Source organism: Staurois parvus, unplaced genomic scaffold, assembly GCF_062004578.1.
Source record: "Staurois parvus isolate SC_StPar_1 unplaced genomic scaffold, SC_StPar_1.0 ptg000242l, whole genome shotgun sequence".
Taxonomy (NCBI): domain Eukaryota; kingdom Metazoa; phylum Chordata; class Amphibia; order Anura; family Ranidae; genus Staurois; species Staurois parvus.
Genome location: NW_028318038.1, coordinates 2,684,510 through 2,708,366, shown reverse-complemented (window position 1 = coordinate 2,708,366; position 23,857 = coordinate 2,684,510). Strand labels below are relative to the sequence as shown.

General features: G+C 39.7%; 1 protein-coding gene across 1 annotated transcript in view; it reads right to left on the bottom strand.

Annotated features, from left to right (window-relative positions):
• MRPS31 (mitochondrial ribosomal protein S31) overlaps positions 1-23,857 on the bottom strand; it is a 143,306-nt gene that overhangs the window by 19,783 nt on the left and 99,666 nt on the right. Inside the window, exon 6 of the mRNA XM_089680352.1 lies at positions 612-755. Coding sequence (XP_089536478.1) covers positions 612-755 — 144 coding nt within the window. The remainder of the gene's footprint in view (positions 1-611; positions 756-23,857) is intronic.

The window sequence follows — 23,857 nt, the reverse complement described above, 5'->3', positions numbered from 1 at the left end:
GTCAAATTAGGACCTGCAGCATTTCCATAGTGTAACATAGGGTGCCTACAAACAGCCCCAAGCGGCTCTAGCCACATAAACAAACCACTGATTCACACTCTACAGTTCACAGCACCCATGTGAATGATCACCAAGACCTCAACTACACACAGAGCTTTATTTATTAACTCAGTACAGTTTTATCATTCAGATTTAATAGGAATTGTGTAGGGATTGTGTACATTAAGGTTTTTAGTGTATTTTTACCATAAATATAATTTTGATATTTCCTCTGGCGGTGGGGGGGCCCTGTCACGTAGGTTGTACGGGGTCCCGTGATCTCTAATAGCGGCTCTGGGGGTGGGGATTGTTTGGGGAGTGGTGTTTTGGGCGGGGCCAAGCCACACTGTGTGTGTCTCTGGACGCACATATCCCAGCTTTCATTGATCTGCAGCGAAGTTAGAAGAAATAAAAAGAACATAAATTCCAACTGTTGCTATTGGCAATAACTCCACTTTGGACCACGTTTTACAATGAAGCAAAGTATTTCACTATGGTCACTAGTAAAAACAAAAAATACTACAAATTATTTTTACATAAGATGAAAATTTTAATTATGCATGTCTGCTTACCAGCTTCATTGTTAATAGGAAATGTCCACAGTTTTCCCTCATTTGTCCACTGGATCATCTCTTCAAAACCATTTCTTGGTGGCTGTTGACCGGCAGCTGCAATCTCCTTGGCTAGTTCTATATCCCACAGAGTTGGAGATGATTCTGCAATTAGACAAAATGCACTCAGATAAATAATCCAAAATGTTAACAACATTCAGTGAAAGTTATAGCAAGACTGAAGCCAAATGAAAAAAATAAAGGATGCCCAGGTAATGCTAGTCATATAACACTCAATTTATCTTACTGTTAAAAACCTATCCAAGCCTGAAAGAGGAGTTCCATCCAGAATTGGAAGCTCCGTTTGTTTGCACCCCACTGCCATATTTGGCACTTTTTGGGGGGGAGCGGATACCTGGTTTTGACAGGTAACCGCAGCGAAGTGAGCAGGAGGTTCGGCCCCCCTCCTTCCTCCTGCACTCTTCTGGGAAACTTCACAGGTGCCAGAAGACTGCTGGACACATCAGGATGCTCAGCGCGACTCGTGCATGCACTGTGGGCACCCATCTGTGAAGCCGCAAGTATCACAGCCTCGTACCCACAGTTGAGATCCCAGCGCCGGGGAGAGAAGGGATGGCGCGAGTGAGTACATTGCTGAAACCTGGCATAGGCGAGTGTGTACTTATTAAAAGTCAGCAGTTACAGTTTTTGTAGCTGCTGAATTTTAAGGAACATGAAAATGACCCTTTAAAGAAGGGTTAAAGATGAACTGCAGGCAAACAGTGGTATGTAAAAATACAGTGCATGTATTTTTTTTTAAAGGAACACAGAACTTCATAAGATTGAGTTGGTATCTTCTTTCTTCTTGGAGGTCATTAAAGAATTATTGTGGTTGCAAAGCATACTTACAGTGGTCAGCATAAATGAGTATACCCCTTTTGAAAAGTAAGATTTTAAACAATATCTAAATGAACACAGGAACAATTGCCAAAATTTTGACAAAACTGAGTTTGATAGAACATTTGTTTTAGCTCGTTACATGAAAGTAAGCTTAATAATACAACTTAGATTACAAAATCCTCAGTTTCACTCAAATTAGTTGATGCAAAAGTGAGTACACCCCACAACAAAAACTACTACATCTAGTGTTTTGTATGACCTCCATGATTTTTAAGGACAGCACCAAGTCTTATAGGCATGGAATGAACAAGTTGGCAACATATTGTAACATCTATCTTTTTTTCCTTCTTCAAGAACGACCTTTTAGAATCTGGACGCTGGCTGGAGAGTGATGCTCAACATGTCTCTTCAGAATTCCCTTATAGATGTTCGATTGGGTTCAGATCAGGAGACCTATTTGGCCACTGAATCACTTTCACCCTATTCTTCAGAAATGCAACAGTAGCCTTAGATGTGTGTTTTGGATCATTGTCATGTTGGAAAAGTGCACGACGACCAAGGGCACAGAGTGATGGTAGCATCTTCTCTTTCAATATAGAGCAGTACATCTGTGAATTCATGATACAATCAATGAAATGAAGCCCCCCCGACACCAGCAACACTTATGCAGCCTCACAGAAGGACACTGCCACCACGTTTCACTATAGGCACCTTGCATTTTTCTTTGTACTCACCTTTGTGATGCCATACAGTTTTGAAGCCATCAGTTCCAAAACCATTTATCTTGGTCTCATCAGTTCAGAGTACAGAGTGCCAGTAGTCATCTTCTTTTTCAGCATGGGCCATGGCAAATTCTAGGTGGGCTTTTTTTGTGCATGAGCTTTAGGAGAGGCTTCCTATATGGATGACACCCATACATGCCATTCCTCTGCAGTCTACACCGTATTGTGTCACAGGAAACAATCACCCCAGTTTGGCTTTCTACTTATTTATCTATCTGCAGTGAACTTGCATGGGGATTTCCTTCAACCCTTCTAATCCTGTCGAGGTGTTAACTTTCATGGACGGCCTGTAATTCTCTGTGAGATGATTGCAGTTCCTTCATTGTTAAATTTGTGTATCACTTTTGCTATAGTATTCTGACTCAGAATTAATGCTTTGCTGATCTTTGTATAGCCTTCAGAAATTACTTTTTCTCATTAATCTTCCATGTGGTGCCATTGCTGACAGTATGAAATGGGAAGGGGTTTTCTTTGTTAAGTAACTCCCTTTCATAATCAACTGTCTGCTGGACACCTGTTTAACCACTTGCCATCCGGAGGATTTACCCCCCTTAATGACCAGGCCTCTTTTTGCTATTCGGCACTGTACTATTTCAACTGATAATTGCGGGGTCATGCAATGCTGTACTCAAACAAAATTTACGTCCTTGTTTTTCACACAAATAGAGCTTTCTTTCGGTGGTATTTGATCACCTGTGCGCTTTTTATTTTTCACGTTATAAACAAAGACCAAAAATTTAAGAAAAAAATTATATTTTTTACTTTTGCCTATAAATATATATATAGTAAACTCAAAGTTAGTCATAAACTTAGGTCAAAATGTATTCTGCTACATGTTTTTGGTAAAATAAATTCCCAATAAGTGCATATTGATTGCACTGTGTGAAAGTTATAGCTTCTACAAACTATGGTATAGATACCGCAATTTAAGCCTTTTTTTTTCTATACAGCACTGCACTAGTTTAACAATTGCGCGGTCATGCACTACAGTACATAAATTAAATTTAAGTCCTTTTTTCACACAAATAGAGCTTTCTTTTGGTGGTATTTGACCACCTGTGTGCTTTTTATTTTTGGTACTATAAATAAAACATTTTTGGAAAAAATTATTTAAAAAAAACGGTATTTTCTCTGTTCTGTCATAAAAAATATTCAAAAAACACAAATTTTGTCATAAATTTAGGCCAAAATGTATTCTGCTACACGTTTTTGGTTAAAGAAAATCCCAATAAGTGTATATTGATTGCTTTGTATGAAAGTTATAACATCTACAAACTATGGAATAGATAATGGAATTTACACAGCTTTTACTTTCTGACTGCCCATCACATTTCTTGAGGTGCTAAAATATCTGGACAGTAAAAACACCCCCAAATGACCCCTTTTCGGAAAGTAGACACCCTAAGCTATCTGCTGAGAGGCATATTGAGTCCGTGGAAGATTTATTTATTTCCACCTGTTTTTGGAAAATTACTTTTTTTTTTTTTTTTTACACAAAGTTGTCATTTAAATTATATATTTCTCACACAAGCCATGGGTATATGTGGAATTACACCCCAAAATACATTCTGCTCCTTATACCGAGTATGGGGATACCACATATGTGAGACTTTTTGGGAGCCTAGCCACATACAGCAGCCTGAAATCCAATGACCACTTTGAAAGCCTGAACGTGCGTAACTTCCTCATTTCTCTTCCTCACTACCTATCACTGTTTCGGAGGCTCTAAAATGCCAGGATAGCACCAAATCCCCCCCAAATGACCCCTTTTTGGAAAGTAGACAACTCAAGGAATTTAAAAAGAGGCATGGTGAGTATTTTGCAGATTTATTTTTTTCTCACAAGGTTTTGTATACAAAAGAAGAAAAGAAAAAATATGTTTTTGTTTTCTTTCTTCATTTTCCAAAATCTTGCGACAACAAATGAGATCTGCAAAATACTCACCATGCTTCTTATCAAATTCCTTGGGGTGTCTACTTTCCAAAAAGTGGTCATGGGGGGGTGTTTGGTGCTATTCTGGCATTTCAGGGCCTCCGAAACTGATAGGTAGTCATGAAGTTTAATGAGGAAATAAAGACCTTCAAAAGCCTGAAGGTGCTTATTGGATTTTGGGGTCCTGTTCTTGGCTAGACTGCCAAAAAGTCTCTCACATGTGGGACCCCCATACTCGGGAGAAGTAGCAGAATATATTTTGGGGAGTAATTCCACATATACTCATGGCAAGTGACAATTTTGTGTAAAAAAAAAATTCAATTTTTTTGTAATTTTTCAAAAACTTGTGGTATAAATATAAATTCTTCTATTGACTCAACATGCCTCTCAGCAAATAGTTTGAGGTGTCTACTTTCCAAAAAAATGGTTGTTTTGGGGGGGGGGGGCATTTAGAAGTTTATGCCACACATCATTCACTCTTCTAACCACCTGAAGACCAAGCCTTTTCTGACACTTTTTGTTCACATGAAAAAATCATTATTTTTTGCTAGGAAATTACTTTTAACCCCCAAACATTATATATATATTTTTTTAAAGGAGACACCCTAGTGAATAAAAGGGTGGGTGCTGCAATCTTTTAACTCACATAGTACTCACACAGCGATTTTTCAAAGCAAAGTTTTTGGAAAAAAAAACACTTTTTTTACTTTAATGCACAAGAACACAATATATTGGCCAATTATTTGGTAATATATAAACGATGATGGTATGCTGAGTAAATAGATACCAAACAAGACATGCTTTAAAACTGCGCATGCCCGTGCAATTGCGACAAACTGCATACATTTTTATACAAATAATATGCTCAGTGATAATAATAAACCTTTTCTCCCAATCTGTGCGTATAACAAAGTCCCAGAGATAAATCAAAAATCCATAATCAAATACCAGAAATTATTTAAAAATCAAATATCCCTTCAAAAATAGAAGAATCAAAAAGTGTCCAAAAATATCCAAAATGTGATAATCTCCTCAGCCTCTTGCAGCCACTTGATTTACCTCAAACAAAACAAAAATAAAAGCCACATAGTGCATTATCCTTAATAAATACAAATTATATGAAATCATCCAGTGATAATTCACCCAAGTGAAAAAAACGTGTAAACAGCAAGAACATGTGCCAATACACTATGTATAGTGAAAAGCCGTGCAAGTGAATCACTCTTTTTGTGCTTATAAACACACGCCACAGAATCCACTTCTACTAAAGTAAGGAGTGCGTACCCTTACCAATATTTAAATCACTTTATGCCTTAGTAACAATCCCCAAGATCTTGGAGAGGGAAACAGTGACTGTGAGAAGCGGTTTGGACTCTCCTGGATTGACGGCAAAAAGGTTTTCCACATATGTCATGCGATTAGAAAGATTTTAATACTGTAAGCAGTACCATTAAAGCTTTTATATTTGAGTGTGTGGCGGTATTACACTATTATTTGTTTCATACATGGATATCTGGATGGCGGTTATGGTGGAGACTGGTCTGAGATACTAGTGTGGATGGATCCACATTGTACTATGAGGTGGAAGTGAAGTGTGAGGATATTGGCCGAAAAACTACTCATCCCATCATACAGTCCTCTTGGGGATTGTTACTAAGGCATAAAGTGATTTAAATAGGGTACGCTGAGGAGATTATCACATTTTGGATATTTTTGGACACTTTTTGATTCTTCTATTTTTGAAGGGATATTTGATTTTTAAATAATTTCTGGTATTTGATTATGGATTTTTGATTTATCTCTGGGACTTTGTTATACGCACAGATTGGGAGAAAAGGTTTATTATTATCACTGAGCATATTATTTGTATATTTTGTACACCTCTAAGGGTAGGGGTGAAGTGTGCTTATACGGGAATTTGGGTTTCAGGGTGATTTATTATTATTATTATGCATACATTTTTAACATCCATTATAAGCTACCATTTTAGATTTACAGAGGAGTTCTAGTGCTAGAATTACTGCCCTTGATCGGACGTTCACTGCTGTTTACATACCAGTACAGGGTGCTTTTTTTAAAGTTATTTTGATTTTTTTGTTTATTTTTATACTGTCCCTTTCATTTTTTTTTTCTTTTTGATCACTTTTAATGCTATTACAGGGAATACAAATATCCCCTATAACTTCAATGGGCATTGTCATATATTCTTTTTTGAGAAATCTGGGGTCTATCAGATGTCTCCTCTGCCCATACATTATCTAATTTCACCAAGATCAGTGTGATCAGATGCTTTCCCAATTTACAAATGGCACTGTTTATGTCCTGTGAAACTAAAGTGATGAAATGCTCGTAGCTTCCGGTCTCAGACTATAGAGGTGATTGGCACCATTCCGGTCTCCAATCAGCTCTATGGTCAGCTGGCAGAAACACCGGCTGCATTCTCAGGTTCCCCCGATGGTAAGGGACTGCCCGTGAAGGCCATGGAAGTCAGCAGGGGAGGGAGGGCATCGTCTCCCGCTGCTTCTAAAAGCAATCCTGCAGCTAATTAGCCACTAGGATTGCTTTTACATGAGAGCCGATCGCCGGCTGAAAAAAACGATACCAGGATGATGCCTGCATTTTGAATTTTGTGGAATTCCAGGTCAGCCCAATGACGACAGAGTGTATTGTCAGTGAATTGCATAAAACACATTATACTCTCATATCTATGCCTGGCCATGGCAGCCGAGAACACGGGTATATGATAAATCGGGTCTGTGGACCAATACGACTGCAATTCTTTTTTTTTAGTAATTCCCATAATGAGGGTTAGGCCCAAAAAAAAATTTAAATTTGCAAACCGTAATGGGTTTCCATACGAATGGTCTGGCAAGGTTTGAATTTGGGTTGGCGGCGATAAATTGTTGTGCACATAAATTGCTTTGATCCACAATCAATACATACATATTTTCTGTGAAAAACAGCTCCAAATAATCAAGGGGAGTGGTGAAATTTGCAGTTTCCACCTGAATTCTGGGTTGGGCAGTGAATGGGGGGGAAGTACGGGTGCTGCAGAATTTGTGGGCTGCCAATCGGGATTTGCAAGCACATCCGGAAGGATACTAGGGGCTCTATGGGCCTGTGTGCAAATTCTTGGTGGTTGCGGGACAATACTTGTGCTCGCCACCGCACCAGCTTGTATTGCACTGATGAGACTCACCACGTGATACTGCAGTGCTGGTATGTGAAAGACCAGGATGTACTAGGTCGCTGGTGCTCGCCAGTTCACCAAAAGGTAGAGCAGCACTAGTACTGGCACTCTGCTGCATATGAGAGTCATCAAAATTTACCAGCAAGTGCTAGCAGAGATCAGGCCTGATTCTGCCAACACTGCAGTTTTTTGTGCAATGTATCAAGTGACAGTGAACTACCAACACTGCACTTTCTGGGGGAGGGGGGTAAGCGTAGGGGCTAAAATGCAGGTGCTGGCAGGTGTCGGGGCTGATTCTGCTAAGGCTGTGTTTTTTTGGGACACTATACTAATGTGAACGCTGGCATAGTGCTGATCTGATCAAAGATATTGATCCATTCAGACACTATAGTAGCAATGGAGGTTTATTGTGTATGAGCGTGTTCCTGGCAATCAAGGGGTTAAATGTGATTACTGGTGTACCGACGGGCAATCTGAAACTATCTGGGAGGGTCGTGAAAACTACGGGAGCGCGAATCACGTATATGTATGTGATTTTGTGCACCTGTGCCACACTGTAGCAGTATTTCTGCTAAAGGGTGGCTAGGAAGCTGTTAAAGAAGCGGTTTGCGTTACGGCGCTGCATTACTTTGACAATTGCGCGGTCATGCAACGCTGCACCCAAATGAAATGTTCGTCCTTTTTTTTCCATGAATTGATCTTGTCCAGTAAAAAAAAATTTAAAACTGGAAAGCTGGACACTCCTCTGGATCCTGGGGGAGAAATGCCAAATATCCTCCAAACAATGATCCTAAATAGGGTAACTAAACCACTCCGGATGGGACCCAAATAGGTATTATGAGACATGCAAGAGAAGAATGCTCCACATAGTGTAAAACCAATAGAACAACGTTTATATAAAAAATGGTTACACTCACAAGAAAGTGGACATAAATATGTAAAAGCAAAAAATCCAATTCTTCCAACATCCAAAATAGCAGCCTTGCCCTCACAATATAACGAGGATCCTCTGCGCTTAAATGGAGTCCTAACCTCAAAGATGCTGACACTAGCCTTATACCCAATAAGTGAATAAACCAATAAATGACACAGTGCAGCGCTGACAAAACTAAATAATAAATAAATGAATAGTGATAATATAAACCAACTTAGTGCATAATATTCAATCCCCTTGATATCCCTTGGGAACGTGGTAACGTCATTTCCGGCGTGGGGGCCATATTGGATCACCTTTTTCAGATACCCATGCAGTACACCCATAGCATGTGGTAGATGAGCTGAAGACAAGAAGATTACTATGTGAGTGGGCATTTTTATTTGGATTATATACTTATAATTAACAGGTTACACTATGGAGGGTCTCTGTTTGTATTTTACTATGATCCTGGGAGGAACTGGCTGCTAGTTGGTTGAAGGCTGGAGATGCATGCCATCATTGAGGGGAACCCTGGGAGGAGTCTGTCCTTGTAGGATCGGTTGATCCCCAAAGCAAGCTGGCCCTTTGGGGTCTAAGTAAGGAGGTGAGGGGGCATTTTGGCTACTGAAGGATTGTCACTTGTCAATCACCCACACAGCACTACAACTGCATGAGAGTGAAGTTGGAGTACCACTATATGTATTTTTGAGACTATTTATAACTATTTGTCTACAGTTGGTCTGCCCATTTTTTTGTGTGTCATTTCACAGTATTGTGTGTATGGTTAATATTTCACTATGTGCACTGTATATTCCCAGTGAGAGGGGATTCACGTATTACACAATCATTTATATATTAATATACACTTATATTTATTTATATGTGGATCTCCCTGATGTGGATATCAAGGGGATTGAATATTATGCACTAAGTTGGTTTATATTATCACTTGCCCTCACAGTGTCACAAATGCCGAAATGCGTGGGAAGGAGCCATGCATGTGCGGCCGGCCTATTTAGGATCATTGCTTGGTAGATCTTTGGTGTTTCTCCCTTGGGGATCCAGAGGAGTGTCCGGCTTTTTAGTTTTTTGGGTTATCATACAGCAAAGTGTGATTGACCATTCTCAACAGGGGGTCATATCTCTCTGGTAAGCCTTTTATCTATCCTTGGATTTTCTTGTTCATCACGGCTTTTGGGGACTTTATTTTTGACAACTCTAGATGGACATTTCCTTTAATGATTTATTGTTAGAATTTTGTCTCACCAATTGTTTTCTGTTAAGTGCTGCACTTTATATGTATACTGTCATATTGCCTGGTACCGGGTTGTAATGTTCAGCTGCTATATATTTGCACTCTCATTTTATCTTACTTTTAGCGCAGATTTCTATATATTTTGAACTCTTCATAATTGTAGCTGTAAAAAGCAGCCAGTAGAACAAGTCATTTTTCTATGACTGGAATAAGAACTGCAATGAAGATCATGTAAAAAGCTGGCAGTTCTAGAATTACCAGCTATAACAAAGAATGCAAGGCATACAAGTTCTGCTCTGTGAAGCAGAGGACAGTCTGAAATTATGTGTCTAGACTCCAGCATTTAAACTTGGTCAAATTATATTTCCAGTTTAAAGTCCATACATATTTCAGAGAATACCAAAAATACGTTCTTAGTCTAACAGGGACACTCGTACAGTGCAACTTCAAGCCCATCTCATTAAACAGGCAGGCAATTGTTGCTGTTTCTTTGGCTCATACTCTGTTTTAAGCTAACTAAAAAGTGCACAATTTATTTTATCTTCTGGCAAAACCATCAAATCAAACGTTTTTAAAAGATACATTTCAATATACCACTACTATCAATTTGGAGAGAGAGATGAATTTCAATATACCACTACGAGAGGGAGAGCACAAGAGAAAGAATAAGTACAAAGGTAAAGAAAATCGCAAACTAAATAAAATAATCTCTTAAAAATGTACCAATAATGATGTTTGACAACCTAAACAATTCATTTATATCATATAGGGTCCAATTGGTCCTTGTGCTACAAAGATGCCATTCATTTCACTGATCCAACAGTTTGTGCGCAACCACCTTTAGAAATAAAAAAAAAAATTAACCAAATTATTTTTTGCACTCTCTAAGGAAAATACAATCTCGAGTAGATGTCCAAGGTAAACACATACTCGCTGGGACAGTGCAAAAAAAAAAAAAAAAATCACTATTTCAGCAAACTACCCCCATTATTAGGGCAAAAGTGTAAAGACAGCTCAACAGACACTATCAAGTCCACTATCCACAGCAAGCTTAGCTATGCAGTTACCCAATACAATTCTATCCGTTCTAAGCCATAACACATTAAAGGAGAAGTATAGCTAAAGGTCATTTGGCTGTGCAGTAATAACTCGGTTTACGAACTTAATTCGTTCCACGACTCTAGTTGCGAACCGAATTGGTCGCGAACTGAAGCAAATTTTCCCATAGGTTTCATGTAAATCAGGTTAATCTGTTCTGCCGCCTACGAACGCGGCTGCAAACCGAATTTGGTTGCCAAACAAATCAAATTTTCCCATAAGGTTCAATGTAAATAAGGTTAATCCGTTCTGTACTTTTTTTTTTTTTTGAACCACAAAAATATTAAAAAGTACAGTACAGTATGAACAGAGAGAACACTAACCTTGCTTGAGAAGACTTCTGGCATGGAGGACAGGAAGGCAGGTGGTTATTGTTCGGAGGGAGAGTTCCCCTCCATAGGGACATTGGGGAAATCTCCTTCAGGGGTTTCCTCTCTTCTTTGTCTCTTAGCTGCAGGCTCAGTTTTGGTGAAAAATCTGTTCAATGTCACTTGTCTTTTCCTGAGCTGCATAACCCTCCGGAAATGAGAGACCATATTATCGTTCATCAGATTCAACACTCTGTTCATTACAGTTATGTTGGGGTGGTGCTTCTCAAAAAAAAAATCATGGCACGCATTCGATTTTTCCATTATGTATTTTATGGCATCACTGCTAACCTCCTCCGTCTTCTGTTGCTCACTGTGGAGTTCAGAAAGTTCTTCTATGGTCAGCTCCTCCTTATGTTCCTTATGTTCCTCTACACCATCAACATCCTGACCCATACTCTTGCCCATGGACACAATCTCCTCCACTACCTCTGCATCAGACCCTTCAAAGTCACATTCAGTGACACATTCTGGCCACAGTTTCCTCCAGGCTGAGTGTAAGGTCCGGTATGTGACATCTTCCCAGGTTTTGTTGATGAGGTTGATGCAGTGGAGAACATTGAAATGTTTCTTCCAGAATTCTTTCAGAATCAAACACGTCTCTTCAGTGACATTAAAACACTCAGTGAAGAGCGCCTTTATGTACAGCTTCTTGAAGTTGCAGATCATTTGCTGGTCCATGGGCTGCAGAAGAGGTGTCGTGTTGGAGAAGGGGGAGGAGGAACTTGACCTTTATGAAGTCATACTCAGCGTCCATATCATCCACCAAGGCTAGAGGGTGTGCCGGGGCAATGTCTATCAGAAAAATGCACCCTTCCGGCAGTTGGTTGTCAGAAAGATATTTTCTTATGGTGGGTGAGAACACCTTGTGCAGCCATTCCATGAACAATTGCCTTGTGACTCAAGCTTTTGCATTGTCCCTCCACATGACAGGCAGTCTGGTCTTGCTGACATTCTGTTCCCTTGATGCACGAGGGGTCTGGGAATGGTATACCAGTAGTGGCTTAATCTTCAGATCAGCTCTTGCATTCGCACACAGCAAAAGGGTCAATCTGTCCTTCATGGGCTTGTGCCCCAGCAGTGACCTTTCCTCCTGCGTGATATAGGTTCTGTTCGGCATCTTTTTCCAGAAGAGCCCTGTTTCATCACAGTTGAGCAACATATCCTTCAACCTGCATGAATTTCGCAAACTCTTTGTAGGCTTCTGCAACGGCCTTGTCAGAACTGGAAGCCTCACCATGTATTGTCACACTGTGGATGCCACTTCTGTTGCTGAATTTTTCAAACCACCCTCTACTGGCTTTAAATTCTTCACTTGCTGCACTTGTAAAGGGTTTTTTTTTTTTCAGTAAACTACTGCAATTTCCTAGCTATTTCACAGATCACAACTTCAGTAACGCTATCACGTGTCTACTGTTTCTCATTCAACCACACTAACAAATGTTTTTCCACCTCTTCCAGCACTTGCAACCTCATTACTTCTTTTGCTACATCAGCTCCTTTGATGGCAGCTTTCTTCTTCAAAATACTCAAGATTTTCACACGAATAACACTGTCATCCTTTTCTACAATTTCCTTCTTCAACTCAATGGTTATTTTCTTCACAACCTTATTCATACCATGCTTGCTCTGCACGTTCTCGTCACCTTCATTACTGCTCTGCACGTTCTTGTCACCTTAATTACCGCTCTGCACATTCTTTTTACCACCATGCTTGCTTTGCACGTTCTTGTCACCTTCATTGCCACTCTGCACGTCCTTGTCACCTTCATTGCCACTCTGCACGTCCTTGTCACCTTCATTGCCACTCTGCACGTCCTTGTCACCTTCATTGCCACTCTGCACGTCCTTGTCACCTTCATTGCCACTCTGCACTTTCTTCTTACAACCATGCTTGCTCATAATTTTCTTTAGAGCCATACTGGATGTCCGGTGCAGTATGTGCTAAAAAGCACACACAAAAGCTTTACAGCAAGTGTGCACAGGGATGTACCATACAGTACTGTATAGTATATGCTAAAAAGCACACCAAAAAGCTTCACAGTACACTTTCAGTGTCTGTCTGTGACTGCGATCTCGTCTACAGGAAGTCACGATCACATGTCAGAGCAGGGAAGATGGCTGCAGCTCGTGTTCGTGAACCGAAGCGGAGTTTGCAACCTGAATCAAATTTTTGTGAATTCTTCTATTTGTGAACCAAGTTGTTTTGCGAACAGAAATGTTCATTAACTGTGGTATCACTGTACTTCTCCTATATATCACAGGAGTGCAGTTCGTTCTGCACTCCTGTGACCCGTTTTCAGCTGACAGCGGACATCACTCAGCCAGTCCAGGCTGGGGAAAGATCCTGACTTTACAGTCAAGATCTATCCCAGAGTCTGAAGCGCCACCTGGCTCAGCATCTCAGTGAGCCGCTAAGAGCCTGAGCCAGATGCTCCCACCCTCTCCACAGCTCTGCACTCGAGGAGGGGGGTGCAGGGCAGAGCGGCTGTGAGAACTCAGCGGTTATGTGATTGCTGAATTCTCACACTTAGAGCCAGCGGGGGACAGATGCACCATCGGACCGATGCTGCATCCACCTAGGCAAGTATAACTAGGGGAAAAAATAGAGACCTATACTTCTCTTTTATCATAGTAACTTGCAGCAGTACATACAAAAATCTTCATAATCATAATAAGCAGCATGGAATCAAAGAAAAGATCTCTGAAATTTAGGCTAAGCTCTTATTTGTAGCCTACAATATAACACAAATTATGGTGTGAATCGTGTTGGAAGTGGAATAAAAAAAATTCTATCTTGCCAAGAAATTGTAAACATTAGGCACTTTGGCTGTATCCATGTTCTAGTATATTATCCGCGCTTTTGAAACAATAATGTAACCCTCTTAGGTGCCAGAACACCAAACTTTTTAGTGTGGTGCTACTTGATACTTTAAATAAATGTGCTGAATATTGTGCTAAAACTCTTAAGTGTTATAAAACACCTTCCTCCCTTATGAGTGCCTCATTAACATCTTAATACATTATATGTCCATCCTCCTCAAATCAAATGCAATATACAGTTAGGTCCATATATATTTGGACACAGACACAATTTTAGATTTTTCAGGTATTTACCAAAACATATTCAAGCTGTAATTATATGATGGTTATGGGCGGAAAGTGCACACTCTCGGGTTAAATTGGAGGGTATGTACATCCTACAATTGAAGGAAGGGTTTATGAATTACAGCTTTTAAGAGTAGCCATCCCTCCTTTTTCAGGGGACCAAAAGTAATTGGACAATTGAATCAAAAGCGGTTTCATGGCCAGGTGTGGGCTACTCCATTATTTCTTCATCAATTAAGCAGGTAAAAGGTCTGGAGTTGATTTTAAGTGTGGTGTTTGCATTTGGAATCTATTGCTGTGAACCTACATCATGAGTTCAAAGGAGCTGTCCATGCAAGTGAAACAAATCCATCAGAGAGATAGCAGCAACATTAGGAGTGGCCAAATCAACAGATTGGTACATTCTGAGGAACGAAGGATGCACTGGTGAGCTCAGCACCATAAAAAGGTATGGACGTCCACGGAAGACAACAGTGGTGGATGTTCACAGGATCCTCTCTATGGTAAAGAAAAACCCATTCACAACATCCAGAAAAGTAAAGGACACTCTCCAGGAGGTGGGCGTACCATTGTCAATGTCTACAATCAAGAGAATAATTCATGAGAGGAAATACAGAGGGTTCAGCAGAAGGTGCAAACCATTCATAAGCCTGAAGAATAGAAAAGCCAGATTAGAATTGGATAAAAAACATCTAAAAAAAGCCAGACCAGTTCTGGAAAAGCATTCTTTGGACGAATGAAGCCAAGATTAATCTGTACCAGAATGATGGGAAGAAAAAAGTGTGGAGAAGGCTTGGAACAGCTCATAATCCAAAGCACACGTCATCTGTAAAACATGGTGGAGGCAGTGTGATGGCATGGGCATGCATGGCTTCCAGTAGCACTGGGTCATTGGTGTTTATTGATGATGTGACAGAAGACAAAAGCAGCCGGATGAATTCTGCAGTGTTTAGAGATATACTGTCAACCCAGATTCAGTCAAATGCAGCAAAGTTGATTGGATGGCGCTTCACAGTACAGATGGACATTGATCCAAAACACACTGCAAAAGCAACCCAGGAGCTTTTGAAGGAAAAGAAGTGGAATATTCTGCAATGTCCAAGTCAAATCACCTGATCTCAACCCAGTTGAGCATGCATTTCACTTGCTGAAGACTAAACTAAAAGGCAGAAAGACCCACAAACAAAGAACATATGAAGACACATGCAGTTAGAGCCTGGCAAAGCATCAGAAAGGAGGAAACCCAGTCTTTGGTAATGTCCATGGGTTCCAGACTTCAGGCAGTTATTGCTAGTAAAGGATTCTCAACAAAATATTAAAAATTAACATTTTACACTCTTAAGAGCTGTAATTCCTAAACCCTTCCTCCATTTTGGATGTGCATACCCTCAAATTAAACCTGAGAGTGTGCACTTCCAGCCCAAATCCATTATATAACTATAGCTTGTATATGTTTTGGTAAATACCTGAAAAAACTAAAATTGTGCCTGTATACACATACATATACCTAACTGTATGTACAACAAACTATAGAACACCGCCTTCTACTGACTTACCATATGCAAATTCTATATAATTGCCTGTGGAATTGCAGTGCTAATCCTAAAAAAATTATATATTCTTATTATACAACTGGTGTACAATGTACTATAGAACACCTCTCTGTACAGAAACACAACATGTATTCCTGTGTAAATTATTATTATTCAGGATTTATATAGCGCCAACAGTTTGCTCAATGCTTTACAATATAACGGAAGACAATAGAGCAACAATACAGTTCAATACAAGAGGGATAAGAGGGCCCTGCTCCTTGGAGCTTACAATCTAGGGGAGAGGTATACAAATGCTGAAAATTTGTGACATCCTCAATTACAATATACAAAACCTTAAAAAATGCTCGAATAGTGCAACGTACTATAAAACACCTCCCTCCACTGGAAAACTAAATATGTTCCTATGCAAAGTCTATGCAATTAAACATTTATGACATTCACAACACAGGACCGCTCCTGTTGATGTTGGGTGGAGCCTTTTGCATCACTTTCAGATGCCTACTTCCGGTGTGAGGAAGGCAGTAGCGTCCCCGAGCCACGAGTAAAGCAGGTTTGAAAGCTTTGTAATGTAAGTGCAATTCTATTATCTGTGTGCAGTTTTAATAAACGGTATTACACGATTGGAGGTCTGCTTTTTGGTTCTGCTGGATTTAAACTGGTGGAGTGGAGGAGGAAGGAGATTCGGGGACCCAAGAGATATATTGAGAGGAGGTGTGGAGGAGTTGAAGGTGGAAGCTATACTAAGCGCATATGACTCACCTGTAAAAAGGGAGTCTTGTTTTTTGTGTGGACCCACAAGCAGGGGGGGAGCATGAGTGTCACACGAAGGAATGCAGAACTGAAAGTGGACTAAACATAAGCACTTTGTTCAAGAAGTCACATGCTGTGAATGTCATAAATGTTTAATTGCAGTGTAAGGAGGTGTTCTATAGTTCGTTGCACATATATTGCATTTGTTTTGAGGAGGATGCACATATAATGTATTTAGATGTTAATGATACACTCATAAGGGAGGAAGATGCTTTATAGCACTTCAGAGTTTTAGCACAACATTCAGCACATTTAAAGTATCAAGTAGCGCCACACTAAAATGTTTGGTGTATCCATGTTTTGACCAAATAAAAGCAAAGCATGGATTTCAGTTTTTTTGTGAAAGTTGGAAGGTAAAATCATCAATCATCTTCTTTCAGTTCTTTGGGAACCAAGACCAAGAACTCAAGTCCTCACTATTGTGAAGGTGGTACAGATGGCTATTTGCAGTATGCTTTCAGATGCATTCAGTCTGCATTTGACCTCCTTCTGACTTGAATCAATCTGCCTTTGCAATCCTAATTGACTTGTAAAGAAAGAAAATCAGTTCTGATGTAATCAAAATTCTGTTTATACAAGACTTTTTTAAATTGGACAAAAAAAAAAAAGTCTAGGTTTAAAAATATGACTGGAAAATGCAGGAGGATGAGTGAGGTAGCTTTGCATGACTTGAACACGGATTTGGGGAAGGAAGTCCATGCTGGGGTTTGTGGTGGTGAAGGCATTCCAAAAAATATAATTGAGCAGATACACAAATACTAAATATTCAAAAAAGTAGGAAAATGAGCGCAACCCAATAATTGGATTCCTTCATCCAGAATAACTATAAAGAAAAATAACAAAAGGCAGGGGAAATTTGTTGGTAGAGTAGATTTTGTTGGTACTGTCAGACTACACAGATATTCCAAAAGGTAAAAGCAAAAATTACTTTCATTAAATACAAAAACTAAAAAAATTATTAAAAACAACCACACATTGTTTCCATAAACTCAACAGCTGCCATGAGATTCCAATTATAATTACTGTTCTTGAGAAATGAGACTGTGAAGTCGGTAATATGTTGAAACATGGGTGAGGAACGCATGGACAGCTGAATTCACATCTCTACATGTTTTGTAGTCATACACCGCTTTATCAGGAGTAGAAGGAGAAGACTAACAATGAAACAAAATTATACAATAAATGTAAAAAAAAAATATTGTTGTAATACATACATAAACAGTCGCGAGTCGCAGATAAACATGGCTGTGATTCCCTAAAAAAAAAATCTTGCCTTACCCAGAATCACTGGAGAAATCAGCATAGATCATCATGGCCCGACCAAGGGGACAAAACCCTCACAAGGCAGACATGGGAGCAGCACTAATTTTACAGTTTCAACTTTTTATACTGCTCCCATGTCCACCAGGTGAGGGTTTTGGCCTATTGGTCTGACAAAGCAGTGTATGACTGTAAAACATGCACAAATGTGAACCCGGCTGTTCATGCGTTCCTAATCCGTGTTTCAACATATTACCGACTTCACAGTCGCATGTCTGAAGAACAGTAATTATGATTGGAATCTCATGGCAGCTGTTGGGAGCTTATGTAAACAATATGTGTGGTTGTTTTTAATACGTTTTTGGGTTATGCATTGAATAAAAGTAATTTTTGCTATTAACTTATGGAATATCTGTGTAGTCTATGACAGTACCAACAAAACCTGCATGTTTACCCTGCCTTTTGATTTCTTCTCTATAAATATTGAAATGGCCTGCTTTATTACTTTTACGGCTGACAAACAAGAAGCTGAATATAATTTATTTTATATCTAAATTTAGAAGACCACCATGCAGTAACTGTACATAAAAATCTGAATGTATCACCACATTGATGTGTACAGCTACAGTTTAAAACCAAGCACTTGTGTAATCAGGAATGATTTTAGGCACTCCCAGGTAGTTGTAATATTTTAACTTGAGTTTGTAAAATGTTTTACAAGTGGATTTCCTTTTCAACCCAAGCAGGTCGTGTATGTGCACTGCAATTCACACTTTCCATATTTAGCATGATATTATGAGTATATATTAGCACAACAAGCTCTCTCACACACTTAATTGCCATTTCCTTTGCTGCTTCCTGCATGCGGAATGTCCTCCCTTGTGTCACATCACTTCCTCAAGGAAGTTTGTGTTCCTCTAGCAGATATCACCTGCCCAGACAACCACACATTCCTATTCTGAATTTATGGCCTATTCTAGGTCCTGTATTACCATTGATTTCATAGTATTCTTATAGGCAAATATTGCAATATTCTCCTCTGCTCCAGCAGTGTGCTCAGCAAACACTTTACTGCTGTGGCTCCTCTTGTGGATGTAACAACGCTGGACATCCCCTTTTCTGAGGATGTTTCATCACGTCAGCTTTGGCTCACAAGAGAATGAAGCCTATGTCACTAAAGCCACTGCAACATATAAAGCTACTCAATGCTGAAACACAAGAGAAAGGACTTGGGATGTCATGCAATCGGCCAGTAGACTTTTGGATTTAAAGTGGAAGTTCAGTCAAAAGCTAACTAAGACTAAACCTACTCCCGCCCCCATTCTAGACCTACAATGGATGCTCCATAGTTGGCCTATGGTTGATATCCCCCAGGCATTTGTAGCCGTTGCTGACGATCTCTCCTCTACACTGAAGCCTCCATTGGAGAGATCATGTGACTGGAGCGGCTTCAGAATAAACAAGTATACAGATCTTTTCTTTACAGGGTTAGATTAAATAGGCATAGAACGGGGGTGGGAGTAGGTTTAGCTTTAGTTAGATTTTGACTGAATTTCCACTTTAAGACACACACACACACACTAAAGATTTTTAAAAAAAGAGGTGCAGGTAGGGGTCGAGGAAAGCTGGAGATGGGATTTTGAAGAAGTAGGTCTAATTAAACTTTAAATGTTGCCTGCCCTCGCCCTTTACTAATGCTGCATACCATTTGTAACAATAGCTTTTTTTTATCCGTTTATTAGTAATTGAATCCCTGCAAAGTTCTGGGTCTTGGGTGGCTGCTGCGAGAGCCAATACCCATAAGAAAATGCCCAAGCTATTATTTCACCCCACCTTTGCCAATGCTCTGGGCATTGTTGAGGTCTCCTCCTACCCACCACAGCAGCCAGGACTAGGAGCTGTGCATCCATCAGATGTAGAAAATGGTGTGGAATGCATAGAGGGATGCCTAAGTGTAGGGAGGAGTACTTATTAGGGCTGGTTCAGAGAGCTCTGAATGGAAAACCGGGAAAGGACAAGCCGGAGATGGGTAGTGCCAGCTGTTATAGAAAAAAAAAGTAAGAAATTATTAAATGTGAAGAAAGAAGGGAGATTTGAAAGTGAGGGGTAGTAGGGTGTGGGGTCTGGCAGAGAATCCCATTGTACAAAGTCGCCTTTTTGTCATCAGAGCAAAAGAAGGAAGCGATCAAGGTTCTGGTTATAGTTAAGCCTGGTTGTTTTAGGGTGGGGTCTAATATAGGCAGTCTGAGGCTCATATGGGAAATTCAAGGGTAGCATAAAGAGCCACCAAAAGGTGCTACTGTGTTGTATTTCTCAAACTGTGGAAAGCTAAGTCCACCATACAATTTGCGGCATGATAACTAGCTGTTAATCTCATCTCCAAATTTTAGAATTTTTCTCTTCTCCATATGGAAGATATGGCTGGGTATATGAATCGGTAAAAAAATTTGGTGGCATAATTGGGGGTTTAGTGCTTTGGGGCTCTATATTTTTTCAATCAATTTACAAATGTTTGGTGGCTTACATAGAGTGTTAGAATATAATTTCTTTGCATGATCTAAAGCAGCTAATGCTACTTGGTAAGTTAAATTCAGAACGCTCACTTAATTTACCTAAATCGTGTTTGATGTACACCTGTGTATAAAGATCCAGGATCTTCCCATATATTTGTCCAGGATGGACTGTAGATTCAGATTACATGCTTTTGCTTTGTGTCTCTCTCACACAATCAGTCTCACTTGTTTTAATCTCTCACTTGGGGCAATCAGTCATATAAAAACACAAGAGAACTGATAACTCTATTAGAATTTTTACTGAGAATGTAGGAACACGCAGTATGCTTGAATAATATCAGTCAGTGAATCAGAAGTGGTTTTTTTTTCCTGTTTTTGTACTAGTCCAGATCCTGCAATTGTGCACACTTGCGGACCATTCCTTTAACCAGGTCATCCACTTAAGCAATTGAGTCCCAGAGCCATTTTTCTTTTTTTTTTTACATTTTTGGTTTACATGATTAAAAATTATTTTTAGGCCTGAAGATTACATTTAACCCCCAAACATTATACATTTTCTGAAAGCAGACACTTAGAGAATAAATTTGGTGTAGTTTCAATTTTTTATGTCAACATTTCAGTAAAAAAATTGCACTAAAGTTAATTTTAGGGCACACAAACACAATAATTTACACATTTTTTTGTAAAATTATAAAAGATGATGTTGCGGTGAGTAGATAGATACCCAACATGTCAAGCATTAAAATTGTGCACACCCATTTTTACATAGAATCCCCAATGATTGCATTTTGTTTTTACTTTTCATATGTCTTTTAAGTGATGTTTGTTTTTTTTACCTATGCTTTTACTGCTATCACACAAGGGACCAATACGCACAAGCCCCTGCAACCCCCCCCAGCACACTCTTTGCTCTTTTTTTTCTTTTGCTTACTTTCCAGTGGGTGCCGGCTCCTAACAACCAATGCAAAAATGGCTGCAAAAACAGACTATCCGTTTATCTTTCATTCCGTTTTTTAATGGAAAAAAAGTAGAGCTCTGATCCATTTAAAAAAACAGATGTGGATGGAAGCAGATGTAAATGAATGTAAAACAGGTGATCATCCCTTTACATCAGTTTTTCGATAGAGATGCATTGATGTCCGTTTTTCATCTGTTAACGGATGGATGTTAAACAGACAAACGGTCCACAAGTGTGAAAGGGGCCTAATACTTTGTTCTGTAATGTTAAGCAGCCAACAAAAACCTGTTCCAAATAATTATGGCACCAGCTAGACACAGTCATTCTGAAAGTGTCACGCTCATTTTTAGTTCTGGGACAGCAAGCAAAACAGAGATCATGCAGGAGACGTCAGGGATCAAATATCTCATGGTATTTCCTGCTCCTCAAAGAAGATGTATTTTGCAATCCCGCTTTCAGCCCAGAAACAGACTTCACTGGAGACTCTATAACAAACCGGAGACATTCCATAGGAAATTTTATACTGTAAGGGCATCTTTCACACCCAGCCAGACAGTGCAACCAAGATCATTATCTCTCCTGCTTATTACACAGCTTTTGTGACATTTAACACTTTGGACTCAAAAAAGAATACTCTTTAAAACATTAAAAATGTGCAATGTTGTTTGTTGTTATACATTTGTTAACAGGTGCTACACATATACACCAGCCCTATCCAATTCACTGCCATGTCTCAGAACAACAAACATCCTTCACATCTTTTGGACATTCTGGTATGGCAAATGACCCTAACCAAGACAGCTTCCAATTCCTCCCTGCTGTTAGTATCCTTAAGCCAAGTAAATGGCAGGTCAGTTTTGTACACGTAAAAAGGCTATCAACTTAAAGAAATGTCTATTAGCACTAGTGCTAAGGCATATAGAGCATGCCAATTAAATACATTGTGTAGTACCCACAGGTACGACTTAACTGGCCCAGACCCAGTAACATAACGCAGAGCACAGACTATCGCAGTGCTGGAAGGCTGCCTCGATGGCCTGAGTATCTTTAAAGATTTTTTTTTTATAAACGAAAAGGTTTCAAATAATCCAATTATTAGACATTCTCTACTTTGGGGGGCCATTACAAGTCTCAATATTTGCAAGCAATGAAGCAGGTTTGAGAATCTCTTGCGCTGTGTGTGTTTAGGTGGAATGTGATAACAGAACTTCTCTGTGACACCAAGTAAGCCAAAATATATTTCCTTCTATTATTTATTTTAGTTAATAGACTGAGGGATTTTGATGTGACATCTCAGCATAAAAGGCTCCTACTACTTGTCCTACAACTTGTCATTAAAGTGTGAGAGGCAGTCGGCATACCTGAAGGAAACACGCAAGCACAGGGGGAACATGGAAACTTAATTGAGGTAGTGTCATGATTGGGATCGTATTCGTCCAGGCCCCAAAGTACTGACCCTTTCTCTAACAACTTCTGCTGTACAGGAGATAGAGGTCAGTGAGACAGATCACTGAATTTCCATTACCTGTGCTTAAAAACCTTTTTTTTTTTTTTTTTTTTTTTTAAATATATTGCAGTTTTTACATCTGCACAGAGCTCAGCAACACATTTTAAAGTCTGTAAGCTCAATTCAAGAAGCTTTACACAAGGATAACAATCTTTATTTTTAGCCATGTGACCAATTTTCAAATCCTATTGGATCCACTAGACAATAACTGTCACTTTTTGGAAAATAAGCATTGTTATTCTGGTGCTTTAGCTATGTCAACAGAGCCTTATGTGTCATCTCTAAACATCAACTCTAAAAGTAATGCAAATGGTATACCATGAGGAAAAAAGGTTCCGAGTCAGATCTGGCACCTGATAAGCATAAGGCCTCATTCACAACAAATGTGCAGAAAAAGACGGAAACTGACACGCAGAGTTCACTTGCAGAGCCATCAGTTTACATGCGCACTTCAATGAGTTGTATGTTTTATGTCACAGATTCCTGAGCAGAAAAAATCTGCACATGATACCAGTGTTGTGGTGTGAACAGGGCACATAGAGAACAAATGACTTTGTTGTGCCCTTGCAGAACGCGTGCAGAAAAACTGATGTCTCTGCACTATGGTGTGAACGAGCCCTAACTCAAGCAAAGGACAAACCCCACACACATGTTGCAAGATGAATTCTGATTTTATTTTTCTCATGGATATCTAGTTTTTATATAGTGCCACCATCATACACTTTGCTTTTCAGACCTAGAGATCAATGTCAAATCTTCTAAAAGTTCGAATCATTTATTTTCCCTACCAAAGTACTATAACCACAAGGGCATTTTGGGTGGAAGCTGTCAGGGTAAGGAAGCTTTGCGACGGCACACATCTATGCGCCAATGCTGGGTACCCGCCGGCCTAGCCGATGCGCATGCCGACGTGCACAGGTGGGCTATTTAAACCCCTGCTGCTCTTAAACCTATGCCTTCTGGTCTACTACGTTCTGTGCTTTTTGCTTGTATCCCGATTCCTGTTAGCTACCTGATTTGACCTGACCACGGTTGAACTCCGCCTGCACCGACACGGCTCATCCCTTGACTATCCAGTTGCCTGCTCCTCTGTACCTGATCTGCCCAATTGATC